This window comes from Petaurus breviceps, unplaced genomic scaffold (genome assembly GCF_028583685.1).
Source record: "Petaurus breviceps papuanus isolate PSGF00001 unplaced genomic scaffold, PetGlider_PUasm1.0 90466, whole genome shotgun sequence".
Classification (NCBI taxonomy): domain Eukaryota; kingdom Metazoa; phylum Chordata; class Mammalia; order Diprotodontia; family Petauridae; genus Petaurus; species Petaurus breviceps.
In genome coordinates, this window is record NW_027187260.1 from 1,678,088 (window position 1) to 1,700,453 (window position 22,366).

The 22,366-nt window shown below is 37.5% G+C and overlaps 2 protein-coding genes across 4 annotated transcripts in view; one reads left to right on the forward strand and one right to left on the reverse strand.

The window, feature by feature from the left end:
- NVL (nuclear VCP like) overlaps nt 1-22,366 on the forward strand; it is a 604,731-nt gene that overhangs the window by 458,733 nt on the left and 123,632 nt on the right. The window lies entirely within an intron of this gene.
- On the reverse strand, nt 794-18,201 carry CNIH4 (cornichon family member 4). Of its 2 annotated transcripts, XM_069062592.1 has the most exons (5): nt 18,043-18,200; nt 15,903-15,971; nt 10,998-11,110; nt 4,415-4,555; nt 794-1,007 (listed from the first exon to the last, which is right to left on the reverse strand). In XM_069062592.1, exons 1-5 carry the CDS (start codon nt 18,109-18,111, stop codon nt 980-982), a joined length of 420 nt encoding a protein of 139 aa, XP_068918693.1. In that variant the 5' UTR covers nt 18,112-18,200; the 3' UTR covers nt 794-979. The 2 variants fall into 2 exon arrangements, with proteins under 2 accessions (XP_068918693.1, XP_068918695.1); XM_069062594.1 differs by lacking the exon at nt 794-1,007 and having other exon boundaries at nt 4,415-4,508; nt 18,043-18,201.

A 22,366-nucleotide genomic window follows, 5' to 3' on the forward strand; every position in this document is an offset into this window, starting at 1 on the left:
TGTCTATGCACTCAATTGCAAAGATTCACATTGTCACCTAGATTTGGCAAGTAATGCTGATGTTTAATTCCCCTATCAGCTGCAACTGATTTAGAGTAATGAAATATAATTTCTATGGTGTAGTTGTGAAAGTATGACAGCAGTGGCAAATGTAACCAGCCCGACTAGTTATTGTTTATTTGGCTCTACAATCATCCCCAGCTTACAATTCAGTCGCATCTACCAAATAAGTATCAGATAGAATGAATGCTGGTTCAATGATTTTGAACCATGACAAATAAATTAAGAATTGGCAAAAATCATTAAGACTACATTAAAGGAATTGGAGCTGTGGATGAAGCAAATTAATCAAATGTCCTGGCAACAATTTTTGTTCTCTTTATGTTTGTCCTATCTTTAAACAGGTGGCTGTTTAAACTTTAAACACTGTCACTGGGTAAATGGAATAAAAAGTTTTATAACTTTTGTAAGAATTCTGTTGAAATGTCATGTTTTTTTTTAACATGAAATTGTAGAATTATAGAGAAAGAAGACAGCTAATTTTCTTTTAGCCAGACAGATACTGACATGGTGAGCTCTGCCTTATCACTGTAAACTTTGGGATATTTTTGCTAATCCAAGAAACTTTTCTTGTTTTATTTATTCTTTATTTCTTTGGCTTGCAATTCTTCAATGATAGTACCATTCCTTCAACAAATGACGATTTTCAACACAGAGAAGATCAAATGGGTGCCTTGATTTACATGGGCTAGGGTTGAGGCTGAGAACCACAAATCTACAAAAACTCAGTTCATGTTTTTTAAATACTTTATGTGGTAAAAATACAGCAAAAATAGTTTTTTGGGTTTTTTTTTTTTGTCCAAAGAGGAAAAAAATATACTGCTTAATGGACACGGTTCTAGGTATGGACTAAACTCATCTCTGGCTCCTCAACTGTTCACTGTAGTGTAAGACTCCAATTTAGGCATCTCCTTCAGGTTCAGTCATTTATCAAAGCCAGAATCATACTGTAAAGAAAAAAGATTGTTGTTAACATGTGTTTAAGGATGACCTACAAGAGCTGTCCAACCACTCTCAACTACACAATGGAATTCCTATTTTATGTCTGTAGAGCCCAGCAGGTAATACCATTTTGATTAGAAAAATCTGGACCTAAATAGAGATGAACATGCTTTAGTCCATACACAGTAAGTGTTTAATAAATGCTTGTTAACTGACTGACTCCATTTTCATTTGAAGTTAAGTATGGTTAAAGGTAAACTTGAAAATATAACCTAACCCAATGTGAAAAGGAAATGTGCTCAGAAACTTGAATTTTCACAGCAGTTGTTAATTAAAAGACCAATTAATCACTATGATTACCAATAATGTGTGTGTCTGTATATATATACACATTTTAACAAGGAAAAAACATTAGTCTCATGATAATTAAAATAAATTCAGTAAACATGTATAAAGCTAGAAGATGCAAAGATTAAAGATGACAAAAATCCCTACCCTCAAAAGGTTAAGGGATAAAATATAAACAAATTAAGTATCAGGTACCTAGAATATCATCAAGACAAAGGAAGATCTAGAGTCTAGACTCTAGAATCAGGAGTGGGGAATCTGTGGCCTCAGTCCTTGGGTGCAGCCTTTTGATTGAGTCCAAGTTTTACAAAACAAATCTTTTTATTAAGGAAATTTGTTCTGTGAAGTCTGGATTCAGTCAAAGGGCTGTACTTGAGGACCTAGAGGGCCACATGTGGCCTTGAGGGCACAGGTTCCCCACCCTGTGTCTCCATAAAGTACTACAAGAAATAGAAGGCAAGAAGGAGAGATTTCAATTGGGGTACGTCAAAGAAGGCTTGAAGACAGTACCTCAGCCAAATTTTCAGAGAAGTTAACAGATATGGAAGAACTGAAACCAGTTTGTTTTCTGTTTAATTCAGACTGAGTCTGAACATATGCATATACATTTCAATGAATAATTCAACATACACTGAAGTCTATATATAATCCAATGCATTGTCAAAGAAACTCCAAGATGTTGACAGGAAGAGTGCATGTAGTCTAAGATCCAAAAAGTAAACATTTAACAGCAGAGAAACAGGCAGAATTAGCAAACATTGGGAACAAGTTTATTCCCAGGTTTGCTGAAATGAAATTAAATGAAGCAGGTCTTCAATAGAAAATTTATTTAATCTTTAGTTTTCACTTTTGGTACTTGGTGGGGTTTTTTTTATATATACGTAAATGACTAGGATAGGTGACAGATATTTTATGTCTTAAAAAGTAAAGACTTTAATAAAAAAAGGCAAATTAGGTGGAAAGATGAAAAGTAAACCAAATGAACTCTAATTTCAACATAATCTATATCAATAAGTTAAAGTGTCAGTATAGTAAGAGGATTTTAGAAAATGGGCATTGTCGCATCCAGAGAAAGAACTAGAAAGAACTAAGTTTATATCCATGTGGAAGCAAAAATACCTGATCTTTTTCCTTCTCTTATTTGGTTTTATGTCCTCTTTACCATTTTTCATTCCAGCTGGTACAATCCATCCTTATAACCTGACTAATGTATAATGTGAAAGTTTTTACAGATCCTATACTTGACTATAACCTCCATGGGGGGGGAGGGGAGGGAGGGGGACAAAATGTGAAACTCAAGGAATTGTGGAGTTGAATCCTGTAAACTAAAAGGAAACAAACAAATTAATTTTTAAAAGTAAATATATAAATAAATAAAAGAAAAAGTTAAAAAAAAAAAAGAAAATGGGCATTGTAGGGTGGAGCATAATGGCTGTGACCTCTAAGTTGCTTCATTCAATGATGGAATTAAACATCCAACATTAAAAAGGAAAGACAGGAGGGCAAAAGTCAGAAAAACTCCCTCCTCTTGCCTATTAACTAAATTTCAAATGAAACCATGCATAATTTTTTGCTCCTCTCCAACTGTCCAGAATGCTTGCAAGGCTCAAGAGTCAGACCTGGGTTCTAATCTATCCTCTAGCAATTCCTTGCTCTTTGAATCCAGACAAATAACCTAAGCCTTCATTTTCTCATCTGTAAAATAAGAATAACACTTGTAGTACCTTACTTACACACTGTGAGATTCAAATAAGATATATGTAAATTTCATGGCAGACCTTGAAATGCTATTTAAATGTTACCCATGATTTCTCATGTCTTCCTCAGTGGCCCAAACAAAGGCAATTTATAAAATCTGTCATTGCTTCATAGTAATGTAATCATTAGGAATTTGCAGTTGATGAAAGTTCTAAACCTTGACATATGTCAGTCTATTTCATTAATAGCAGAAACCCTTCCACTGTTATACATCACAACTCTTCAATTTAAAATCCCACAATATTACCTGAGGCTCTGAAGAATGAATGACTTGCCCACTCAGTTGGCAAGCCTCAGAGGCAGAATTCAAACCTAAGACTTCCGGGCTTTAAGTCCTCTATTCTACTTAATATTCAATCCATGCTGTTCCTAAAGTATTTCCTTTGTTTACATAAAATTTGTGAAATGTACCTAGAGGAAAAAAGGAACAAGCCTCCAAAATTTTTAAACAATACCCTGTCCTAATTTCCAGGATCACAAAGAATGTTTTTTACAAGTCAATGAAGTAGTTTATCCAAATACACACTTAAGATTTTAGATTCTTTCATTTCCTTGTCCTGGAGAATGAAGGTGAAAGCATATAACAAGGAAGACACAGGAAAGGATTTCATGTTTGAAATTTTGAGAAGAAATATGCAGGGTTTCTGTAGATGCTTCTATTCAGTTTCTGGTGATTCCCTCAAGGCTCCATCACTCCCAATTGTTCTCAATCTGGATATAACATAATAAAGATCATTTGGAAGCTGGGTGAGCAGGAGTTTGTCTTGGGCAGCCAAACTGACCCACTCTTGTTGGTGCCAGTGGCACTATGAAGTATGTACAGGACACAAAATTCAGTGAGTTTATCATGAAGTGAAAACTCACAGATATAGGAGCATGAGGATTAATGGGGTTAATTCTTAACTGGTGAATAGAATTTTAAGCATGTTGACAGTTCACTGGCTCCCAAGAGGCTTAGTAAAAATTTGGGATACAGATACAATGATAACTCTACACAGCTTAAAAAAATACAAGTAATCTCTCTTCAAGTCACCTTTGCTTTCAGTGCAAAAATCATCTGTGCAGGGGCAGGCAGGTGGTGCAATGAATAGAGCACCTGTCCTGGAGTCAGGAAGACCTGAATTCAAATCTGATCTCAGACACTGGACACTTAACTAGCTGTGTGACCTTGGACAAGTCATTTAACCCCAATTGCCTTGCCTTCCCCCCTCCAAAAGACAAAAAATCATCTGTGCTCTAATATGTCAAACATTAATAAAGTAAAATTTCCTGGCATACAGGAAAACCCCAGTGATAGCAGACTTACCTATAAAGGTACATAAAGAAACAAAGCAAATGAAAACCAAGCTTGATCATGGCTTCCTTCATATGTGACTTCAATTGCCCTCGGTTGTGTATCTCTGTAGGATCAAACACTCCCATGTTCCCACTTGGCACCATAATGAACCTGAGAGATTAAAGAATAAAAAATGTTAATACCCACTGACCAAGTGATCCAATTACTAGGAATATGCAGGAAAAAAATTACTAATAAGAAAAGCCAATCTACCTGGACAAAAATATTACTACCAAAATTATTTATAATAGAGACTGTAGAATGGCTTAACAGAATATGGTATTTTAACATGCCATAAGAAATTAAAATATGAAGAACATAAAGAACCCAAACAGCAATATGCCCACTGACTACAAGTCAATCAAAATATATTTTAAAAACAACTTCATGAAAAATAATTATTTTGACACTCATGATCCCTCTTAAACTGAGTCATATTATAAATAAGGATACTGAGTCAAATTTCAGTCTTTTAATATGATCAAAGTGTATAAGTGGCTAAATCTGAGTTCAAATTCAGTATCAGACAGGTTGGGATAGTGAATAAAGCACTTGGAGAGCAGAATACTAGAGTTCAAATCCCATTCCACTTTGAATTTGAATTGTGCTGGGCAAGTCACCTAATCTCAGCTTCTATTTCCTTATCTGTAAAATAGCATCTACCTCATAGGACTGTAATGAGGATTAAACAAAATAATATATGTAAAGCATCTTACAAGTCTTAAAAGCACTATATAAACATTGGCTATTATTATTATAAATACATGTGTGTGTATTTTTATTTTTGGAGGGGGGAAGGCAAGGTGATTGGAGTTAAGTGACTTCTCCAAGGTCACACAGCTAGTTAAGTGTCAAGTGTCTGAGGCCAGATTTGAACTCAAGTCCTCCTGACTCCAGGGCCAGTGCTCTATTCACTGTGCCATCTAGCTGCCCTCTATCCTAACATTTCTAATAAAAGTATAATTATCTTATTTCATGGCTCTGCTTCTTCCCACCTCAAAATATGAACATTCCCCAAGGTTTAGTCCTCAGTCTTCTGTTCTTTTTGATGATATTATAGTCCCTTCCAAATCTAAATAATATTTTCTCAATGTCCCCCTCCTTCATGTACTCCACTGGAAAAAGTAGCCTCAGCACGTTGTAGAATAATAGAATTTAATAAATTGTTGAATTAAATTGAAGACTTTATAGAAGGAGGTAATACAATAAAAGTGATGTTTTTAAAAAGATTAATATAGGATAAGTGTATAGGATGAGTTACAAGAAAAATACAAAGACAAAAACAAAAGTGCCTGCCCTCAAAGAGTTTATATTCTACTGGAAGGAAATACCTGTAAGAGCTTATATTCTACTGGAAGGAAATACCTGTATAGAGAAAATTCAATACAAATTATATACAGAGTAATTTCAGATGCAAAGGCAGTAACAATTGGAGATATCAGGATAAACTTCCTACACAATGAAGTACTTGAGCTGAACTTTGAAAGCAGCAATGGATTTTCAGAGGCAGAGATGAAGAGGGTTCACTCCAGACATGAGGAACAGTCTGTGCAAAGGCATGGTGACATATGATGTGGTATCAGGTATAGAGATCACAAGTGAGCCAATCTGGCTGGCACATAGAAGATGAAGGAGAGTTAACATGTGATAAGCTATGAAAGACAGGGCAGAGCCTCGGTGGGACAGGAAGCCTGAAAAGGCTGTCTCAAGCCACAGTGAAAAGCCATTCAGAAGTCTGTATTTTATTCTACACGAAAGAAAAAGCCTCTCCAGTTTCTGCTAATTAGCAGATTCATGGTGTAGGCATATCTTGGCAGCCACTCGGAGGATGAGCTAGAAATAGGAGGGGCTGAAGGCAAGGAGACCAATTAGGAGGTTATTGTAATAATCCAGGCAAGAGGTGATGAGGGCCTACACTAGTGTAACTGGGACAAAAGTAGCCCAAGACAAAGAGAAATTATTCTATTAAAAATTTTGGGAAGTGACATATAGGGCTTCTGTAGAACTCCTTCACTTAGAATTCTACAACAAAACTTAGTCAATTTCTGGTCACTGCCACTGGATAATAGCAGCTGGTAAAACAGCATGAAAGCAAACGGGTTGACAGCCGTGAGAGGGCTCCATCATTCCCAAGTACTGGCATTAGCGCTAAAACCTGTCCCAAACTGGATGTAAGGTGTGAGGAAAGATGACTCCTATCATATCATTTGGAAGTCAGGTAAGCAGGAGTGGTCTTGGGAGACATATTGTGGAGGTAAAAATCAACAAGATCTGGCAACTAATAGGATATAAAGGGTGAATAATCTCAGTCAACTAGCATTTATGAAGCATCTACTACATGCCAGGCATTGTGCTAAGCAGTAGGGATACAAAGAAAAAAAAGCAGAAAAAAAACCCAAAAATTTAAAAATAAAAACAAACAGTCCCTGCTCTCAAGGAGCTCATAGTCTAGTAAGAGGAGAAAGCATGCAAATAACTGTCAACAAACAAGATATAGTCAGAGTAAACTGGGGGTAGTCTCAGAGGGAAGAAACTAAGATTAAGGAAGTGTGGGAAAGAGTCAGAGGATAGACATGGGTTCCAATCTTGCTTCCTTGGCCTGTTTCCTCATCTGTAAAATAAGGGGATTGAATTCAATAGATGCTGATCTATGATCCTGTTAACTATTCCTCCCCCAAATCACTTGTCTTCTAGTCTGAAATTCATTGTTAGCTATTCTTTTAGTCATAGGAGGAAACTCCCATGGAGCACTTGGCCTCAGTGCTTCTTCGTCTTCCTGGGAAGAACAGCTGTCCATTGCCTAAAGCAAAAGTGCCAAGCACACAGCCCAGATCAGATTAAAATGTAATTGGGAAGTATGTGACAAAATAAATAAAAGTACAATAAAACATAGATAAAATGAACATGAGATTTTCTCAGTTAATGTGTAGCCTTCAGGGATTCTTATGTATGGTTTAGTGACTCCCATTTTTTAGTTTAGTGGCTCCTACTTGAGTTTGACACCACAGGCCTAAAGGACTAAGTTTAAACTCCTTCACTTGGAACTCTCCAACAAATTCATAACCTACCTAGGTGGTTAGAATGAAGAGTAGACAGAGTCAGGAAGACCCGCGTTCAAATTCAGCCTCAGTCAGCTACTAGGAGTGAGATGGTAGGCAAGTCACTTAACTGCTGTCTGCCTGAGTTTCCCCATCTGATAAATGGGAATAATAATGGCACCTACTTCCCAGGGCTGCTGTGAGGATAAAATGAGATATTTGCAAAGTACTGTGGAAATCTTAAAGTACTATATAAATACTATTTACTACCTTTCCAGTGTTCTCTTCCATTATTCTTTATAAAAATATCATCTAGGCAGGTTTCCTGCCTCTGTGTTTTGCTTATGACATGCCTAAAACCTACTTATTCTTCAAGGCTATGCTCAGGTGACATGGTGATCTCATCCTCCTCTCTCATTCCATCAACTGACAATACCATTTATTTGGCAGTGAGTGGTGTACTTTCTTGGGACATCTATTTCATGCTTGTGTTATTTAATTTTCCATGTATTTATATCTTATTTCCAGAAATGAGGCCTCTGTGGCCAGCGATCACATTTTATCATTTTTCAAGTCCCTCCTCCGCCCAGTGTTTTGCATATAGTTTCGTCCATAGCAGATGTTTAATAAATATTTGATTGACAAACTGAGGAGGAAATTATTTTTAAATGCCTAATGAACTTGTGATTCACAGATGATTCTTCTTCTGAAGTATTCTTATGAAACCTATCCTTCAAACACACGCACTTGTATTCTGTCTTCATGTAATTACAAGGAAGGGGGATCTTTGCACCTAACAGCCAAAAGCAACCAAGGGGAGTGCCCTCCTCTGTTGCAATCTAACTATAAGTACAAAGGTGGCTACTTAAGAGCTCTTAATTTCTTCCAAGTATATTTGAATTTCCAATAAGATAAGTAAGCACTTGCATGCATTAAGCTCCTAATGATATAGTTTGTGATAAGAGTATACCCAAAATCTAGAGACTAAAGATTTCAGTCCCCACTGTAGCTCTTGTATAGTGTGTTATGATCAGAATGAGATGGGACTTTAGTAGAAATAGTGGGGTCTTGATTTATCAAGCACTGAGTTCAAGGTCATTGACTGGATCTATGAGACATAAACATGTTGATTCTATTCAAGTCTATCAGCCTTCTTTTAAAAAAAACTGACATAAACATAATTTTCTAATTTACAGATTTAGTATTATGTGAATCAAACTACTAAGAAACTATTTTATAGAGCTTGACAAAATAATAACAAAATTCATGTGCACGAACAAAAGGTCTAAAACGAAGTGATAAGATCTAAAATATATTATAAGTAGTAACCATCAAAACATTATGATACCAGCTAAAAAATATATATAAAAGAAGATCAGTGGAACAAATTAGATAAGTAGGAATCAGAAATAATTAAAATTTCAATTACCCAGTGTTCAATAAACCAAGAATATAAACTACCTAGAGATTAATTCCATATTTGACCACAACTGGGAAAACTGTTTGGCAAAAACAAAACAAAACAAAAAAACCCCTCAAATATATAGGCTAGCATTTATACCATAACAAATCCTAAATGAAACCTTAAAAATATAAAAGGACACATCACATACACCAAAAAAAGAGAAAAACATTATCACTAACAACTATGAGTAGCAAGTGAATTTTTAATCAAACAAGGGATAAAGGCAATTAAAAAATTAAAATAAATTAGATTATATATTATAAAAAAGCTTTTGAACAAACCAAATCAATGCAACAAGAATAAGGAAAACCACTGAAAAAGAAAAAAATCTTTACAAAAAATATTCTTGATCAGAGTCTCATATCCAAGATGGAAATGGAATTAACAAGAATATATATGCATAGATACATTATAATCAAGAGCCATTCTCCAATGGATAGTCAAGTTTTAACAAACAATTCTCAAAATAAGAATTACAAATTATTAACAACGATGAAACAGATCTAAGTCACTAATTTTAAAAATGCAAATCAAAATATCACTTGAGATTTTATCTCACCAGCAAATTCACAAAGGTTTCAATTGATAGGAATAGTACAATGTTGGAGGGACTGTGGGAAAACAAGCACATCAGTACTCTGCTGATGGAGCTGTGAATTAATCTAATGATTCTAGAAAGCAAGTTATGCTGAAAAAGTAACTCAAATGTCCAGACAATTTTAAGCTATTGCACTGCTAGATCTATGCCCAATGGAAAACAAAAATAGAATGAAAAGTCTCATTTACACCAAAATATTCATTACATCACTTTTTGTGATAGTAAAGAATCAGAAAGAAAGTAGGTGCCTACCAAATGGCAAAAAACTAACAAACTGAGGTATATAAATGTCTGCTATAAGAAAGGACAAATAAGAATAAAGAGAAGCATGAAATATATGAACTGATACAAAATGAAGAAAGCAGTACCAAAAAACAATATATATACTACAACTGCAACAATGTAAATGAACAAAAAATAAACTGATTACAATCTATTAGACATATAACAATATGCTTGGCCTGAAAAATGGAGATGAGAAAATTTACCTCCCTTCACCAAGGAGGTGGGTGACTAAGGATATAAATATGGCGTATATTTTCAGACTCAAATGATATGCTAGTTTTGCAGAAATTTTTTTTCCATCTTTTTCTTCTTTGTTACAAGACATGGCTCTCTGTGTGAAGGGGAAAGAGATCTGAAGATGATTTCAAAACAAAAGACATTAAGTTTTGAGTGAAGAGAGTCTTAACTAAAGGAGTAAGAATGTAAGTGGAAAGAAAAGACTTCCTAAAATAAGAAAGCAACACTCAGTCAATTGGTCATGCATAAATACAAAAAAAGAAAAAGCTAAAAGTTTCCAAACAAACTAAACTATTACTATAACAAATATTGTTTTAAGCATGTTTGTTATTTCTGAATTCTTTTCAAGTTAGCAAGTATTCTATATATTCACATAACTATGAGGGCATTTCCAATCTGCTATATCTGAACAAAACTATATGTTTAAATCAAGGTTTTAGTAATTGTTATAGTTATCTAATTTCCATGTTATAATATATAATCTACAATGATCTATGGTTTGGACTAATCCATGCCTACAGATATTAAATACAACACAAAACCCAACATTTTCAGTCATTTGAAAACTTTTTCCCTGAAAGAATTAAGTACTGAATGAAAGAACACTTTTCAAGTTTACAACAGTTAAATATTACAGACTTGAAAAAAATATTTACACAGTATCAATTTATGCCTTTTCACCAGAATAGAATCTTGAAAATAGCTATTTTTCTCACTCCAAAGAAAACAATTCATGCATGTTACAGAAGTCATAAAGAATCCTTCTTTCATTTACTATATTATCCAATTAACTCCTTATTAAGAGTAGGCCATTTAAAAAAGTACAATAAATTTTGGCTAACTTTCAAATGTGGCTTAGAATACCCTCATTTTTACTACTCTAGGTCAAAAAACCTCCCCAAATGAAATAACTAAATATACTATACTCACCGATATATATTCCATGTAGCAACAGGCAAGTTGAGGAGAAAGATGAACCAGTGCAATGAAATAAGCATCAATACAGTAACAATAGTGTGGCCAATCAATTCTGGGACCACCCACTGAAAAGAAAGGAAGCACATTTTACATTTTGTTCATATTGCTTGCAGCCACATCAGAGTTTAAAAACCCTCCATACTGGGACCTTGAGACTTTATCTAAGGGCAGATGCCTTGGATCTGCAAGCAGCTTCACCTGCCTATGCAACCAATTTATTGCCTATGTGACTAATTCAAGGTTGTTTCAAATAACATACTTAAATTTCGTGTTTGATTTTATCACACAGACTGAAAGCTGTCACTGAAAAGTGGATGAGGGAGTCTGGTTTTTATTTCAATTTCTGTGTTAAAAAAAAAAACCTAAGTTAATATGAACACAAATTAGGGCACTACAGCTGGAAAGGGGCAGGGACCGATCCTATAATTTTAGTGGCATAAGGAGCTCCTGGTGAGAAACTTCTACCACACAGGCCAGCAGGTACCTTCTTTAGAACTTCTGGTTTTTAAACAGTTGTTCAAAGTAGTGGTATCAAACTAAAATAGAACCAGAGACCACTAATCCATACATGAGGATCCCTGGAGCTACAGAGTGACTTAGTTTTAAAATATGACATTATCTATGCTTTACTGTATTTTTATTTATTTTGCTAAATGTATCTCAATTACATTTTAATTTGTTTTTAGCCAGACTCTGGCCTTACATTTGCTGCCTCTGGCTTATAACACTGAAAAATAACTCGTCCAAGTTCACACAGTGTGAATATGTCAGAGGTGAGACTTGAACTCAGGTGGTCCTGGTTCCAAGGCCAGCTCTCTATCTGCTATGCCTGCAACAGCTAACATCTCCAGAAGAACTTTAAAGCAAGAACCTCAATGTAATTTATAAACACAACATTCTCGTGGAGACCACCATTCAACTCAACGATATAAACCTAAATACTGAATAAAGCTTAAAGTAAACTCTTTAGGACTGAGAGGCAGTCCTGGCATAACCAGGACTTAAATTTAAGATTACATTATTACATTAACATGGCAACACAATTTTAGTTTCCTTCACTTCTAATTCCATTTTTCATTAACTGGCAACAATTATGTTTAGGTTCTCAATGGGGGGAAGAGGGAGCAGAAGGGTTCTGTTCTGTGGGAACAGAAGGGCATAATAAAATGTTTTGTGTTAATTTATGTTTCATCATTTTTTAATAAGTTAAATAAAATGGAATATTAAAATAACTCCCAATCAGTCAAATCCTCCCAACAGGTAATTTAAACCATAAGATACTTGTTTCTTTCACATTTTCTCAAAAAGTGTAGTCAAACTTTCAAACTACTCACAAATGTATAACTTAGCTCAGTAGTCAGCAACATTTATTTATACTAACCTTATTTTCTTTTCTTTAAACAGTGTCACTAATAGATTAGAAGAATGCTGTTTACCTAGTCTTTAGCAAAGTATCTGAAAACATCTCACGCTATTCTTAGGAAAACTATGGAGAGTTATGGGTTATATGTCTCTGTAGTTATATGAATTATGAACTGGCTGAATGGCTGGACTGAAAGGATGGTCACTAATTGTTTTCTATCAACTTGGAAGGCGTTTGCCAATGGAATTCACAGGAACATACACTTGGCTGTATGTTGTTTAACATTCTTATCAATGGAAGGTATAGATGGCATCCTTTTCAAATTTGCAGATGACAAAAAGCTAGAAGAGATAGCTACTTTTATGACAGAATCAGGATCAAAAAAGATCTTATCTTACTGGTCTGAATCTAAGAAAATGAAATGTAAAAAGGATAAATGTAAAGTAATATACTTGGGTTTAAAAAAATTAACTTCAAAAATATGAAACAGCTGCAGCTCAACTGAAAAAGAGCTAGGAGTCTGAGTGGACTGCAAGTACAATGAATAAAAAGTGTGATATCCCTACCAAAAAAAAATTTAATGTGATCTTAAGCTGAATAACGAGGAGCACAGCTTCCAGAACAAGGAGGTGACAATCCATATTTATTCTACTTTGGTCAGACATCTGGAATGGTGCACTCATTTCAGTGTACCCAAATTTAGGTAGGACACTGATAGGCCAGTGAGTGTCCAAGGAAGGCTACCAAGAGGGTGAAGGACCTTAGGACCACATAACATGAACACTGGCTGAAGAAAATTGGGATGTTTAGCCACAACAGGAAATTCATGAGGAGGGGAGGAGCAATGTAGCTCTCTTCATGTATCTCAAGATTTGTCATGTGGAAGATGGATTACCCTTGTTCAATCTGGTTTCAGTGAGGAAAACTAGGAGGAATGGGTGAAAGTTACAAAAGGAAAACCTAGGCTTGACAGCAGGAAGAACTGTCTAATAAATAAGAACTGTCCAAAAGCAGAATGTACAGACTCTGTAGGTCGTGAGCTCACCCTTGCCCAGTGTGCTATGGCAGAGCTATCTGTTTGTTTTCTCCAGATTTTTCCAACCTTGAGTTGGAGTAAATGGCTTCTGAAGTCCCTTCTAATTCTGAAGTTCTGTTGTGATTTCTTATCACAGAATGCCAGAGGAACAGAATCCAATCTTAGGAGGTTAGGTTGACAGTGTGAAAACAAGATAAAGAAGGGTGGGAGATGGCAGTCAGGAAAGAGCATATGGAGGTGGTACAGCTGCTATAAATGGTATCCCTGTGCATGGCAGAACAAGAAGGCGGCTCACCCCCAAAGCCAATGTCACTCTCAGCCCTGACCCTAGGGAGCGAGTGCCATCATCAGGCCCAAAAGAGCTGCAGGCTTATGAGATAGGACAAACAGTCAGGAACTCCAAGCAGGGTGATTTCATAAAATTCTCATTCAAATCCCAAGGACTGTGCTATTATCCATGCTACAATTGGCTAATACCACCTTAGAGATCTGCCAACGTCTAGGTGTCTCTAAAATGACTTAAATGAGGGATTCTTAATCTTTATGGGTCCCAGACCTATTTGGTAATCCGGTGAAGCCTCTGGATCCCTTTTTGGAGTAATGTTTTTAATTGTATAAGATTACTGAGGAAACCAATTTTATTTAAAAATACAGCTATCAAAATAAATTTTTAAAATAAATTCATAGACCAGGGTGGCTAGGTGGCGAAGTGAACAGAGCACCAGCCCTGGAGTCAGGAGGACCTGAGTTCAAATTCGGCCTCAGACACTTGACACAATTACTAGCTGTGTGACTTTGGGCAAGTCACTTAACCCCAATTGCCCTCCAAAAAAAAATGCCCACTATTTTTGTCTAACTACAAACTGAATTTTTTTCTCCCAAATCTGGACTATATAAACTCAAAGTATAGACTATAAACCACAGTGTGCTGATAAATGTTTAATAAGGAGGTGGGTAGGGGAGTATATATGACAGATTTGTAAGTTTAATTTACATTGTTAATATTTTCTTTATCCTCATTTTCTTAAGTCTAGACAATCAACCAAACAATAAATCAAGCACTGATTTGTATTATATGCCAATTTCTGGGATGTAAGTACTCACATTAAACAATTTTAAAATAGCTCCAGCTGATTCAGGATGGATCCCAGCATCCATACCTTGGGGGGGGGGGGGGGGGATGGGGGTGTGTGTGTGTGTGTGTGTGTGTGTGTGTATGTATGTGTTTCCTTTCAAAGAGGTATCAGTAGTGGTATGGCTAAGAGAGTGACTGCCTTTTCAATTATCATCCTCACCCAGGGAAGATGTGAAACTCCAAGATGAAGGAAACAGACTTGAGAAAGAGAACGGTTTTCCTCAGGTTAGTACTTTGCCTTTGTTATAAGAATAAGGGGAAATGAAAGGGGGAAAAAGGAGTTGAAGACAGATTTTTTTCATGTGAAACATTCCTAGTGGCATTTTATTATATCAAGTATTATGAAATGTCAGAACTAAGCAAATCTCGGAGATGGAAGGAAACTCTGAAGTCTGGTCCCCATCTAATCTCTTACCTCACAGGGGAGTACCCTTGACAAACAGTTGTCTAGCCTCTGCTTGAATGTGACAAGCGTTGACAAGCACTGGCTTTGGAGTCAGAAGGCCTGAGGTTAAATCCAAGTTCAGTTTCTTATTACTTGTATGATCTTGGACAAGTCACTTAACTACTCTCCGCCTCAGTTCCTCACCTATAAAATGAGGCTTGAGGGGGCAGCTAGGTGGCACAGTGAATACAGCACTGGCCCTGGAATCAGGAGGACCTGAGTTCAAATCTGGTCTCAGACACTTAACACAAAAACTAGCCGTGTGACCTTGGGCAAGTCACTTAACCCCAATTGCTCTCCAAAAAGCTAAAATAAAATAAAATAAAATGAGGCTTGGACTAAATGGCCTTTGTGATCCCTTCCAGCTGTCTTTTGAATATGGTCATTCCATTTTTGGATAGCCTTGATTGTTAAAACATTGTTCTTTACACTGAAATGAAATGTGTCTCCTTATAGTATCAGTTTGAGGATCCTTTTTCTCAGCTGACAAGGTGGAAGCAGAGTAGTTGAGTATTTAGTTTCCCTTCTCATTTGGGAGCATTATTATTATATTACCTGCCTCAAGGAGTAGATTCAGCCCTTCCCTGGTATTTTTACATCAAACATACTTTTAAAAGGTTTTTTTTAATATTTTTTTAAATTTTAATTTAAAAATTTAAATTTAAAAGTTTAAAAATATTTTTTTAATTCTGAAAGTTTGAGTTCATTCCAGACTAATGCCTTCCTGATATTATTTTGAATATATTACATCCATAATTCAGACTTAAAGAACAACATGTATTCTAAAGTCAAGTTCCCCTTCATTGGTATAAGAAAGTGAAAGTTGTCTAGATTCCTGCTGATTAGAATATTAGAAGATAGGTTTTTTAAAGTCTTACCTTGTTTAATTTTGAGCAACAAGACCTAGCATTGATGTAGTCACATTCTAAATCAGATAATGTGATTATCTGAAGACCAAGATAAGGAACCATTTAAATTTGTTCTCTAATAATACAATGCTGATTTTATTTTAGAGCCTTAGAAAAATGACTATAGAATCCATATTGCTCAAGGGTTGACTTGATAAAAACATTTTGCTATTTCTTTACCAAAGAACATTAAAGTCAGATTATTAAAACAACTTAAATTTATCTTTTGTTTTATTCCTATTCCCTTTTCAACCAATGGATAATACACTCGTGGATAACTGTACCAGTATTCACTATTTCTACATCTGGGCCTCCCAAATGTTAGCACGATGTAAAAAATAAGGAGATTAAAAACATCCAAAATGAAATTACAAAAGTTGTAAAGCAGTAAAAATTAAAAAGAAACAGGACTATTCTGCATATACCCCTTTCCTCCATTTCTTAAATGGTCCTTCTCTCCTTAACCCCAAACATTCTGGCTTTCTTACTCACCATTTTTTAGAAAAGTGTTAAGTACTATCAGTTACAAACACTCTATTAGGTGATTTTGCTTAATTGCATTGGAGAAAGGGGGGGGGGAGGATTTGTTTCATTCATTGTTGGAGCTTTAAGGTTGTTTTGGGTAAAAAAAAGTTATCAATTTTAAAAGAATTTTAAAACTTCTGGAGGATAACCAAAAAGCAGTATGCTCTAACAAACTGAAGTTTTAATTCTGTCTAAACAATGGGGATTCTTAATCTGGAGTCCCTAAACGTTTAAAAAATGTTTGCTAACTATATTTCAATTGAAATGGTTTCCTTTATGATTATATGCATTTAAAAACTTTGTTCTGAGAAAGGGTCCACATGTTTCAGCAGACTGCCTAAAGGGTTCATGATACAAAAAAGGTTAAAAATTAATTACCTAAAATATCTGGGGAAAAAAGTGGGAAGAAACATTAATTTCTAAACCTTTCATTCATTCACTCAACACTTACTGAGTATGTACCTTATTATGTTCAAGGCAATAAGCACTATAAAAGAGGAAGCAGATTGCAGTTTAATTTTAATCGCAATGTGAAGCATTATTATGCAATCAGATTTGTGTTCTGGGGCTGAAGTTGTTTCTTTTCTATGTGCCTACTTAGTTCAGTCCTGAGCTTCAATAACTACATAACTTGCATAAATACAGTATAAACATTGTAACATGAAAGAATAAATATAAAATCTCCATGAGACTTGTAGCTAATTTCAAATGGGCCTGTTTTGTAAAAAAAAAAAAACCACTTCTGGCATGCTGAAAGACTTGTAAGAGTTCACATTTTGGTAAACTACAAAAAGTAGCTGCAAAAAGGATGGAGGCAGTTAACTAATAGTGTGTTTATAGATAGAACATTTCTTCAAAACTGCTTTTTCAAGAAGTTTTAACACAAAACATACAGAAAAGGATGTTATTCCAAAGCAAAGAGTTCGCCTCTAGAAAATGAACCCTGTCTTGCTTGGGGTGTGAAATGCCTGGGCTGCAACACTCAGGAGAACAAAGGAGGGGGATGTTTAAGGCAATGACAAGAGGGCTCCCCAGCACTAGATCCGCCTTGGGGAGGGGAGGCTGGGGTGCCAGCCGGGATCAGACCGAGGGGGGATCCATTGCCCACGCTGCCTGGCTCCACACTTACCCTTCCCCGCAACAAAAACAAACCATAAAGCTTCCTAGAGAAACCTAACCTTCCTCCCCGAAGAGCGCAGAGGGCCGGACCGAGGCAATGAATCATCCCCGGTTAGGGTGCACCTTGGACTTGGGCGGAGAGGGGGCCCAGTCAGAGAGACCCCACCCCACCACTGCCAAAGCGGGGGCCCAGGAAATCACGAGATCGGGACCGAGCAGGGGACTCCCCTCGCTCCTCCGCCCGACACACCCACCCCCGGCCCCTGCAGCCCGCCCCGCCCTGCTTGCGCGCACCCCGGCTCCGCGGCGGCGGCGGGCGGCCCCCCACCTTCCCCTGCCCGCGCCCGCTCAGCCCCGAGGCTGGGGCTCCCCCGACCCAGGCCCGGGCCCGCCACGCCACGCCACGCCACGCCACGGGGCGGCGGACGAAATCCCGGCCAGGACAACAGACGAGAAGCAAGGATACAAAATAGACGGAAAGGAAGATGAGAGCGCAGCAATCGATGAGCGAGAAGACGAAAACCACCGCCTCCATCCTTCGGCGCCTTCGTCGCCGCCAGTTCCGCCAAACCGGCTACCGTCTGGGAACCGCCCACCAATGGCCTCCCGCGCCGCTGCATGACGGGAGTGGTAGTCCGCCGCCTGTCATTCCCCCCCTTGCCCCCTCCCCCTCCCCCTTCCTGCTCCTCGCCGGCTGAGAAACCGCAGTCCGACCTCGGGGAAATTCCGTAGGGATGGCAACCCCGGCATTGCACGCTCATTGTCCGGAGGCCATCTCTGCTTGGGATCGGAATCACATCCTTTTCTGTCCGGTTTGTGTTAAAACCTCTTGAAAAGTCAGCTTCGAAGAAACAAGGAGGAATGTTAGGGGAAGTTTGGTGCAGCGGTATAAACTCGGGGTCTGGAGGGCGGACCCGTCTTGGAATTCTGACTCGTGCTAGTTTTGTGACCTTGGGCAAGTGCCTTCCCTTCTCTGAGCCTCAGTTTCCTCTTCCGTAAATCGAGGGGATTAGACTAACTGACCTCTAAAGTGACCTCCAAGCTCTAAACCTGTGATGCCACGTCACTAAAGAATAAGACATGACCCCTGACCTAAATATTATAACAATCTCCTACTGCTAATTGCCGCATCTATTAGTCACCAAGTACATCTACCAAGTAGTCACAGCCTAGGGGAATCATCCTCTACTCAACATTATGAAGCCTATTCACTTCTTCCCTAATTTTTAATTTTTTCTTTTTTTTATTATTAACTTTTAACACAAAAACGAACGTTTCAATATACAAAGAACAGGAAAAGCGGGATAGATATAAACCTGGATCGATAGATCTGTCTACAATTGTGAATCTGTGTTACCTCCAACTGTTGAATTTTTTCTTTTTTTTGTGGGCAACCTTCCCCCTTGAAGCTATGTGGCCTTCTTCTAGGTCCTTGAATTCGACCTTTTGACTGAGTCCAAGTTTTACAGAACAAATCCTTTTATTAAGGGAATTTGTTCTGTGAAGTCTGGATTCAGTCAAAGGGCCACACTTGAGGACCTAGAGGGCCACATGTGGCCTTGGGGCAGCAGGTTCCCCACTCCTGATACGACTCCAGGCAAAAAGCCTTTACTTTGCTCACATTACTACAGTGACAGCGAGCATGGAGAGGGAGTGTCTTTTTTGCTTTTCATTTCTACCCTGAACTATCACACCTGGTCAGAGCAGCAGTAACACTGGCTTTCCATTCCCTGAAAACTTCATTTTCTTTTCTTCTGTGCTTTTAATGTTTCCTTGACACTTTCCCATCTCTTTTTTTCATCACATTCACTACCCATGGACTCCTCCCTATAATTTCCCTTTCTCACAAAAAAGTAAAGCCTTTCCTTACAATAAATCAGTCAAGTAAAACAAGTTTCTTTCTGTACTTCCCCAATCCATCACCTCTACCAAGAAGTGGGAGGTCTTCTGGAGCCGTGATTGATCATTGATCAGTATTCCTAAATCTTTCAAATATACTTTCCTTTAAATTATTGTAGTTATATTATAAATTGTACTGGTTCTACTCACTTCACCCTATCAGTTCATGTGTCTTCCTATGTTTCTCTTAATCTATCACTTTTATAATTTCTTAGCTGCAATGATAGTACATTTCAGGCAAATAGGTGAATAGATGTAGAAAGACAGGCAGAGGTAGAGACAGAGATTACAATTTATCTCTTAGCCATGGGCCAGGTAATGTGCCAGGTGCTGGGGATACAATACAAGCAGATAACCCCTCCCTCAAAGAGTTTACATTCTAACAGGGGAAGGCAAGACATAAAGGAGAGCTGGAAAGAATACCAGGGCCATGGAAAGGAAACCTAAGGAAGTTTTGTGAAGTCCTGGGGCCCTGCAATTTAAGGCAAAAAAGCTCACCTGTCAGTGCCTGTGAGCCAGGGTAGGAGATGGTGGGATAGTAGGGCCATCACAAGAAAACCATATACGCAGTCATTTATTCAGCTATTACCTCATTGATGGTCTCTCACTTTGTTCCCAGTTCTTTGCTACAATAAAAGATGCTGTTATTTATAAATAATATTGCATATATTGATCCTCGTAAGAGATAGGGAATTTACTAAGTAGGAACTCTCAGTTTCATCTATAATGATTACTGCTCTCTGAACTCAGCCAGAACTATCAATGCCTGCTAAGCTAGGCGTAACAGGGGCTTGGTCTTAGAAGCAGCAAGACCTCCCTATCAGTAATAGCTTTCCAGAGACATAAGTCACTCTCTAGGTTACATATTGAAATGCAATTTGAATAAAAATATATTACCTGGATTGTATCATTAAATATATCCCAATTGTATCATTAACACCTGCATCTGAAATCAAGGCAGTGATACCAGAAGACTCCCCTACTTATTCCCATTCAATAAAAATCTTTTTTGAGGGGAAAGAGAGAAGAAGAGGAAGGGGGAGAAAAATTTGGAACTTAAAAGTTTGTGGAACTGAATGTTGTAAACTAAAAGTAAATTAATTAATTCTTTTTTGCTGCCATATTGTGGTTCTTGCTGTGTTCTGGTGCTCCCATTTTTCAGCTTCGGATTCTTCACAGACTATACCTGACGCAATCATGTCAGGCACACACACACACACACACACACACACAGAGTTGTTTGCTGCAAAAAAAAAAAAAAATCAAAGAAGGAAAAAGAGACTCAATATAAATGAAAGAGGGAAGTGATATCAAGTAGCCATTTAGCAATAGTGGCTCTGTGCTTATGGGTAGAGACTTTCGAATGCCTAGGTGGTGATGTGGACTCGGATGGTTGAGACCATGCCTGCCTCAAGGCTGAAGCAGAGGGAGCTTCCTTCCCCTTTCCAGATAATATCTGGGGACAATAGAGCCTGATTTGAGGTGGGAAAGTTGAGATTGAGCAGGAAGAGGTTCTATTGGGGATCCTAGTTATTAAGCTCTGTCATATGAATGAGTGATTTGCCTCAGAGACAGAATTAATCAGCCTAGTTCACAGTACAAACTAGAAGATTTGGGGTTGGAAAATAGAGGTCAGGCAGAGCAGAAAAAGGAAAGGAATCTATAAAATCCCATTAGACTGTGAAATACTTAACAGTGAAATACTTAACAGCAGTGACTGGTTTTTTCTCTTTCTTTTCGATTCCTGGTACTTTGCACAGTACCCAGCACATAGTAAGTGTTTAGTAAATATTTGCTGCCCAACTGTTTACCAGGCTGCCATTTCTCATTCAATCCAGAGACTGAAAGTATGTAACTGTAGGAGTGCTTGTTGTTTGGATCAACAAATCATAGAAAATGTCACCAGGAAAGAAGAACAGTAGAAGTATTCACCTACAGGTGGCCATTTCCTTGGGTCTTCACTGGGTTTACCCCCTTGCTAGAAATATGAACTTATTATCATTCAATAAAAAAGTTGGGTTTTTAGTTTTGTTTTGGTTTTGGCTTTTTGCTACAATCTTTTGTTTCTTGCTGTCCTGGTGCTTGAATCCTGGCTGTCCTTGGGTTATAATCTCATTTAACTTTTGGGAGTATGTGCAGTAGTGTAGTGCTGGTCCTGTTTAGAAACCTGCTCTCTAAACAACCAACCAACCAACCAACCCTGAAACTATTCTCTCCAGAGTTACCAATGAACTCTTAATTACCAAGTCAAACAATCTCCTCTATCTCCTTTACTTGTCTCTGATGAAAAGCCACTCCTCCTTGCCAAGGGTATCAATGTACTCTCAATCCAATCCTTTCCAGTTTTCTACAGCAGATTACCCAGTCCATTTCCTTGGTTTCTCTCTCTCTCTACTAGTTTCTTTTCTAATGCCCACAAACCTAGTCAATATCTTAAAAGAAAAAAACCAAAAACATTGTCTCAAGACCTTACATCCCTTCAAGCCATCATCTGATCTCTTTCTTCCTTTGTCTGCTAAAATTCTTTAAAAAAAAAAAATCTAACACTCTAACCACTGGCCCTGGAGTCAGGAGAACCTGAGTTCAATCTGGCCTTAGACACTTAACACTTACTAGCTGTGTGACCTTGGGCAAGTCACTTAACCAGGGAATCACAAGATCCTTCTCATAAGTGAGCCCCCAAAGCAAAATACCAACTCAGAGTATATATACACAACTCAGAGTATATATACACTTCTCAGAGTCAGAAGGCATTACAACCTTCATGACTTAGTGCCTAATTGGAAATTAGCAAAAGGTGTGAAAGCCTTCCTATAAGCAAGCCTCTCCTAAGCAAGCTTAATGGGCTCCACATGAGACTTATTAATCGGTGGGGAAGATCTTAAATCCCA

Excerpts from the sequence above, each read along its gene's own strand:
- CNIH4 (XM_069062592.1), bottom strand. The coding sequence starts at position 18,111 with ATGGAGGCGGTGGTTTTCGTCTTCTCGCTCATCGATTGCTGCGCTCTC. Across the intron at positions 11,111-15,902 it reads GTTGCTCAAAATTAAACAAG|TGGGTGGTCCCAGAATTGAT; the intron begins GTAAGACTTTAA and ends CTTTCTTTTCAG. Across the intron at positions 4,556-10,997 it reads GCTACATGGAATATATATCG|GTTCATTATGGTGCCAAGTG; the intron begins GTGAGTATAGTA and ends TTAATCTCTCAG.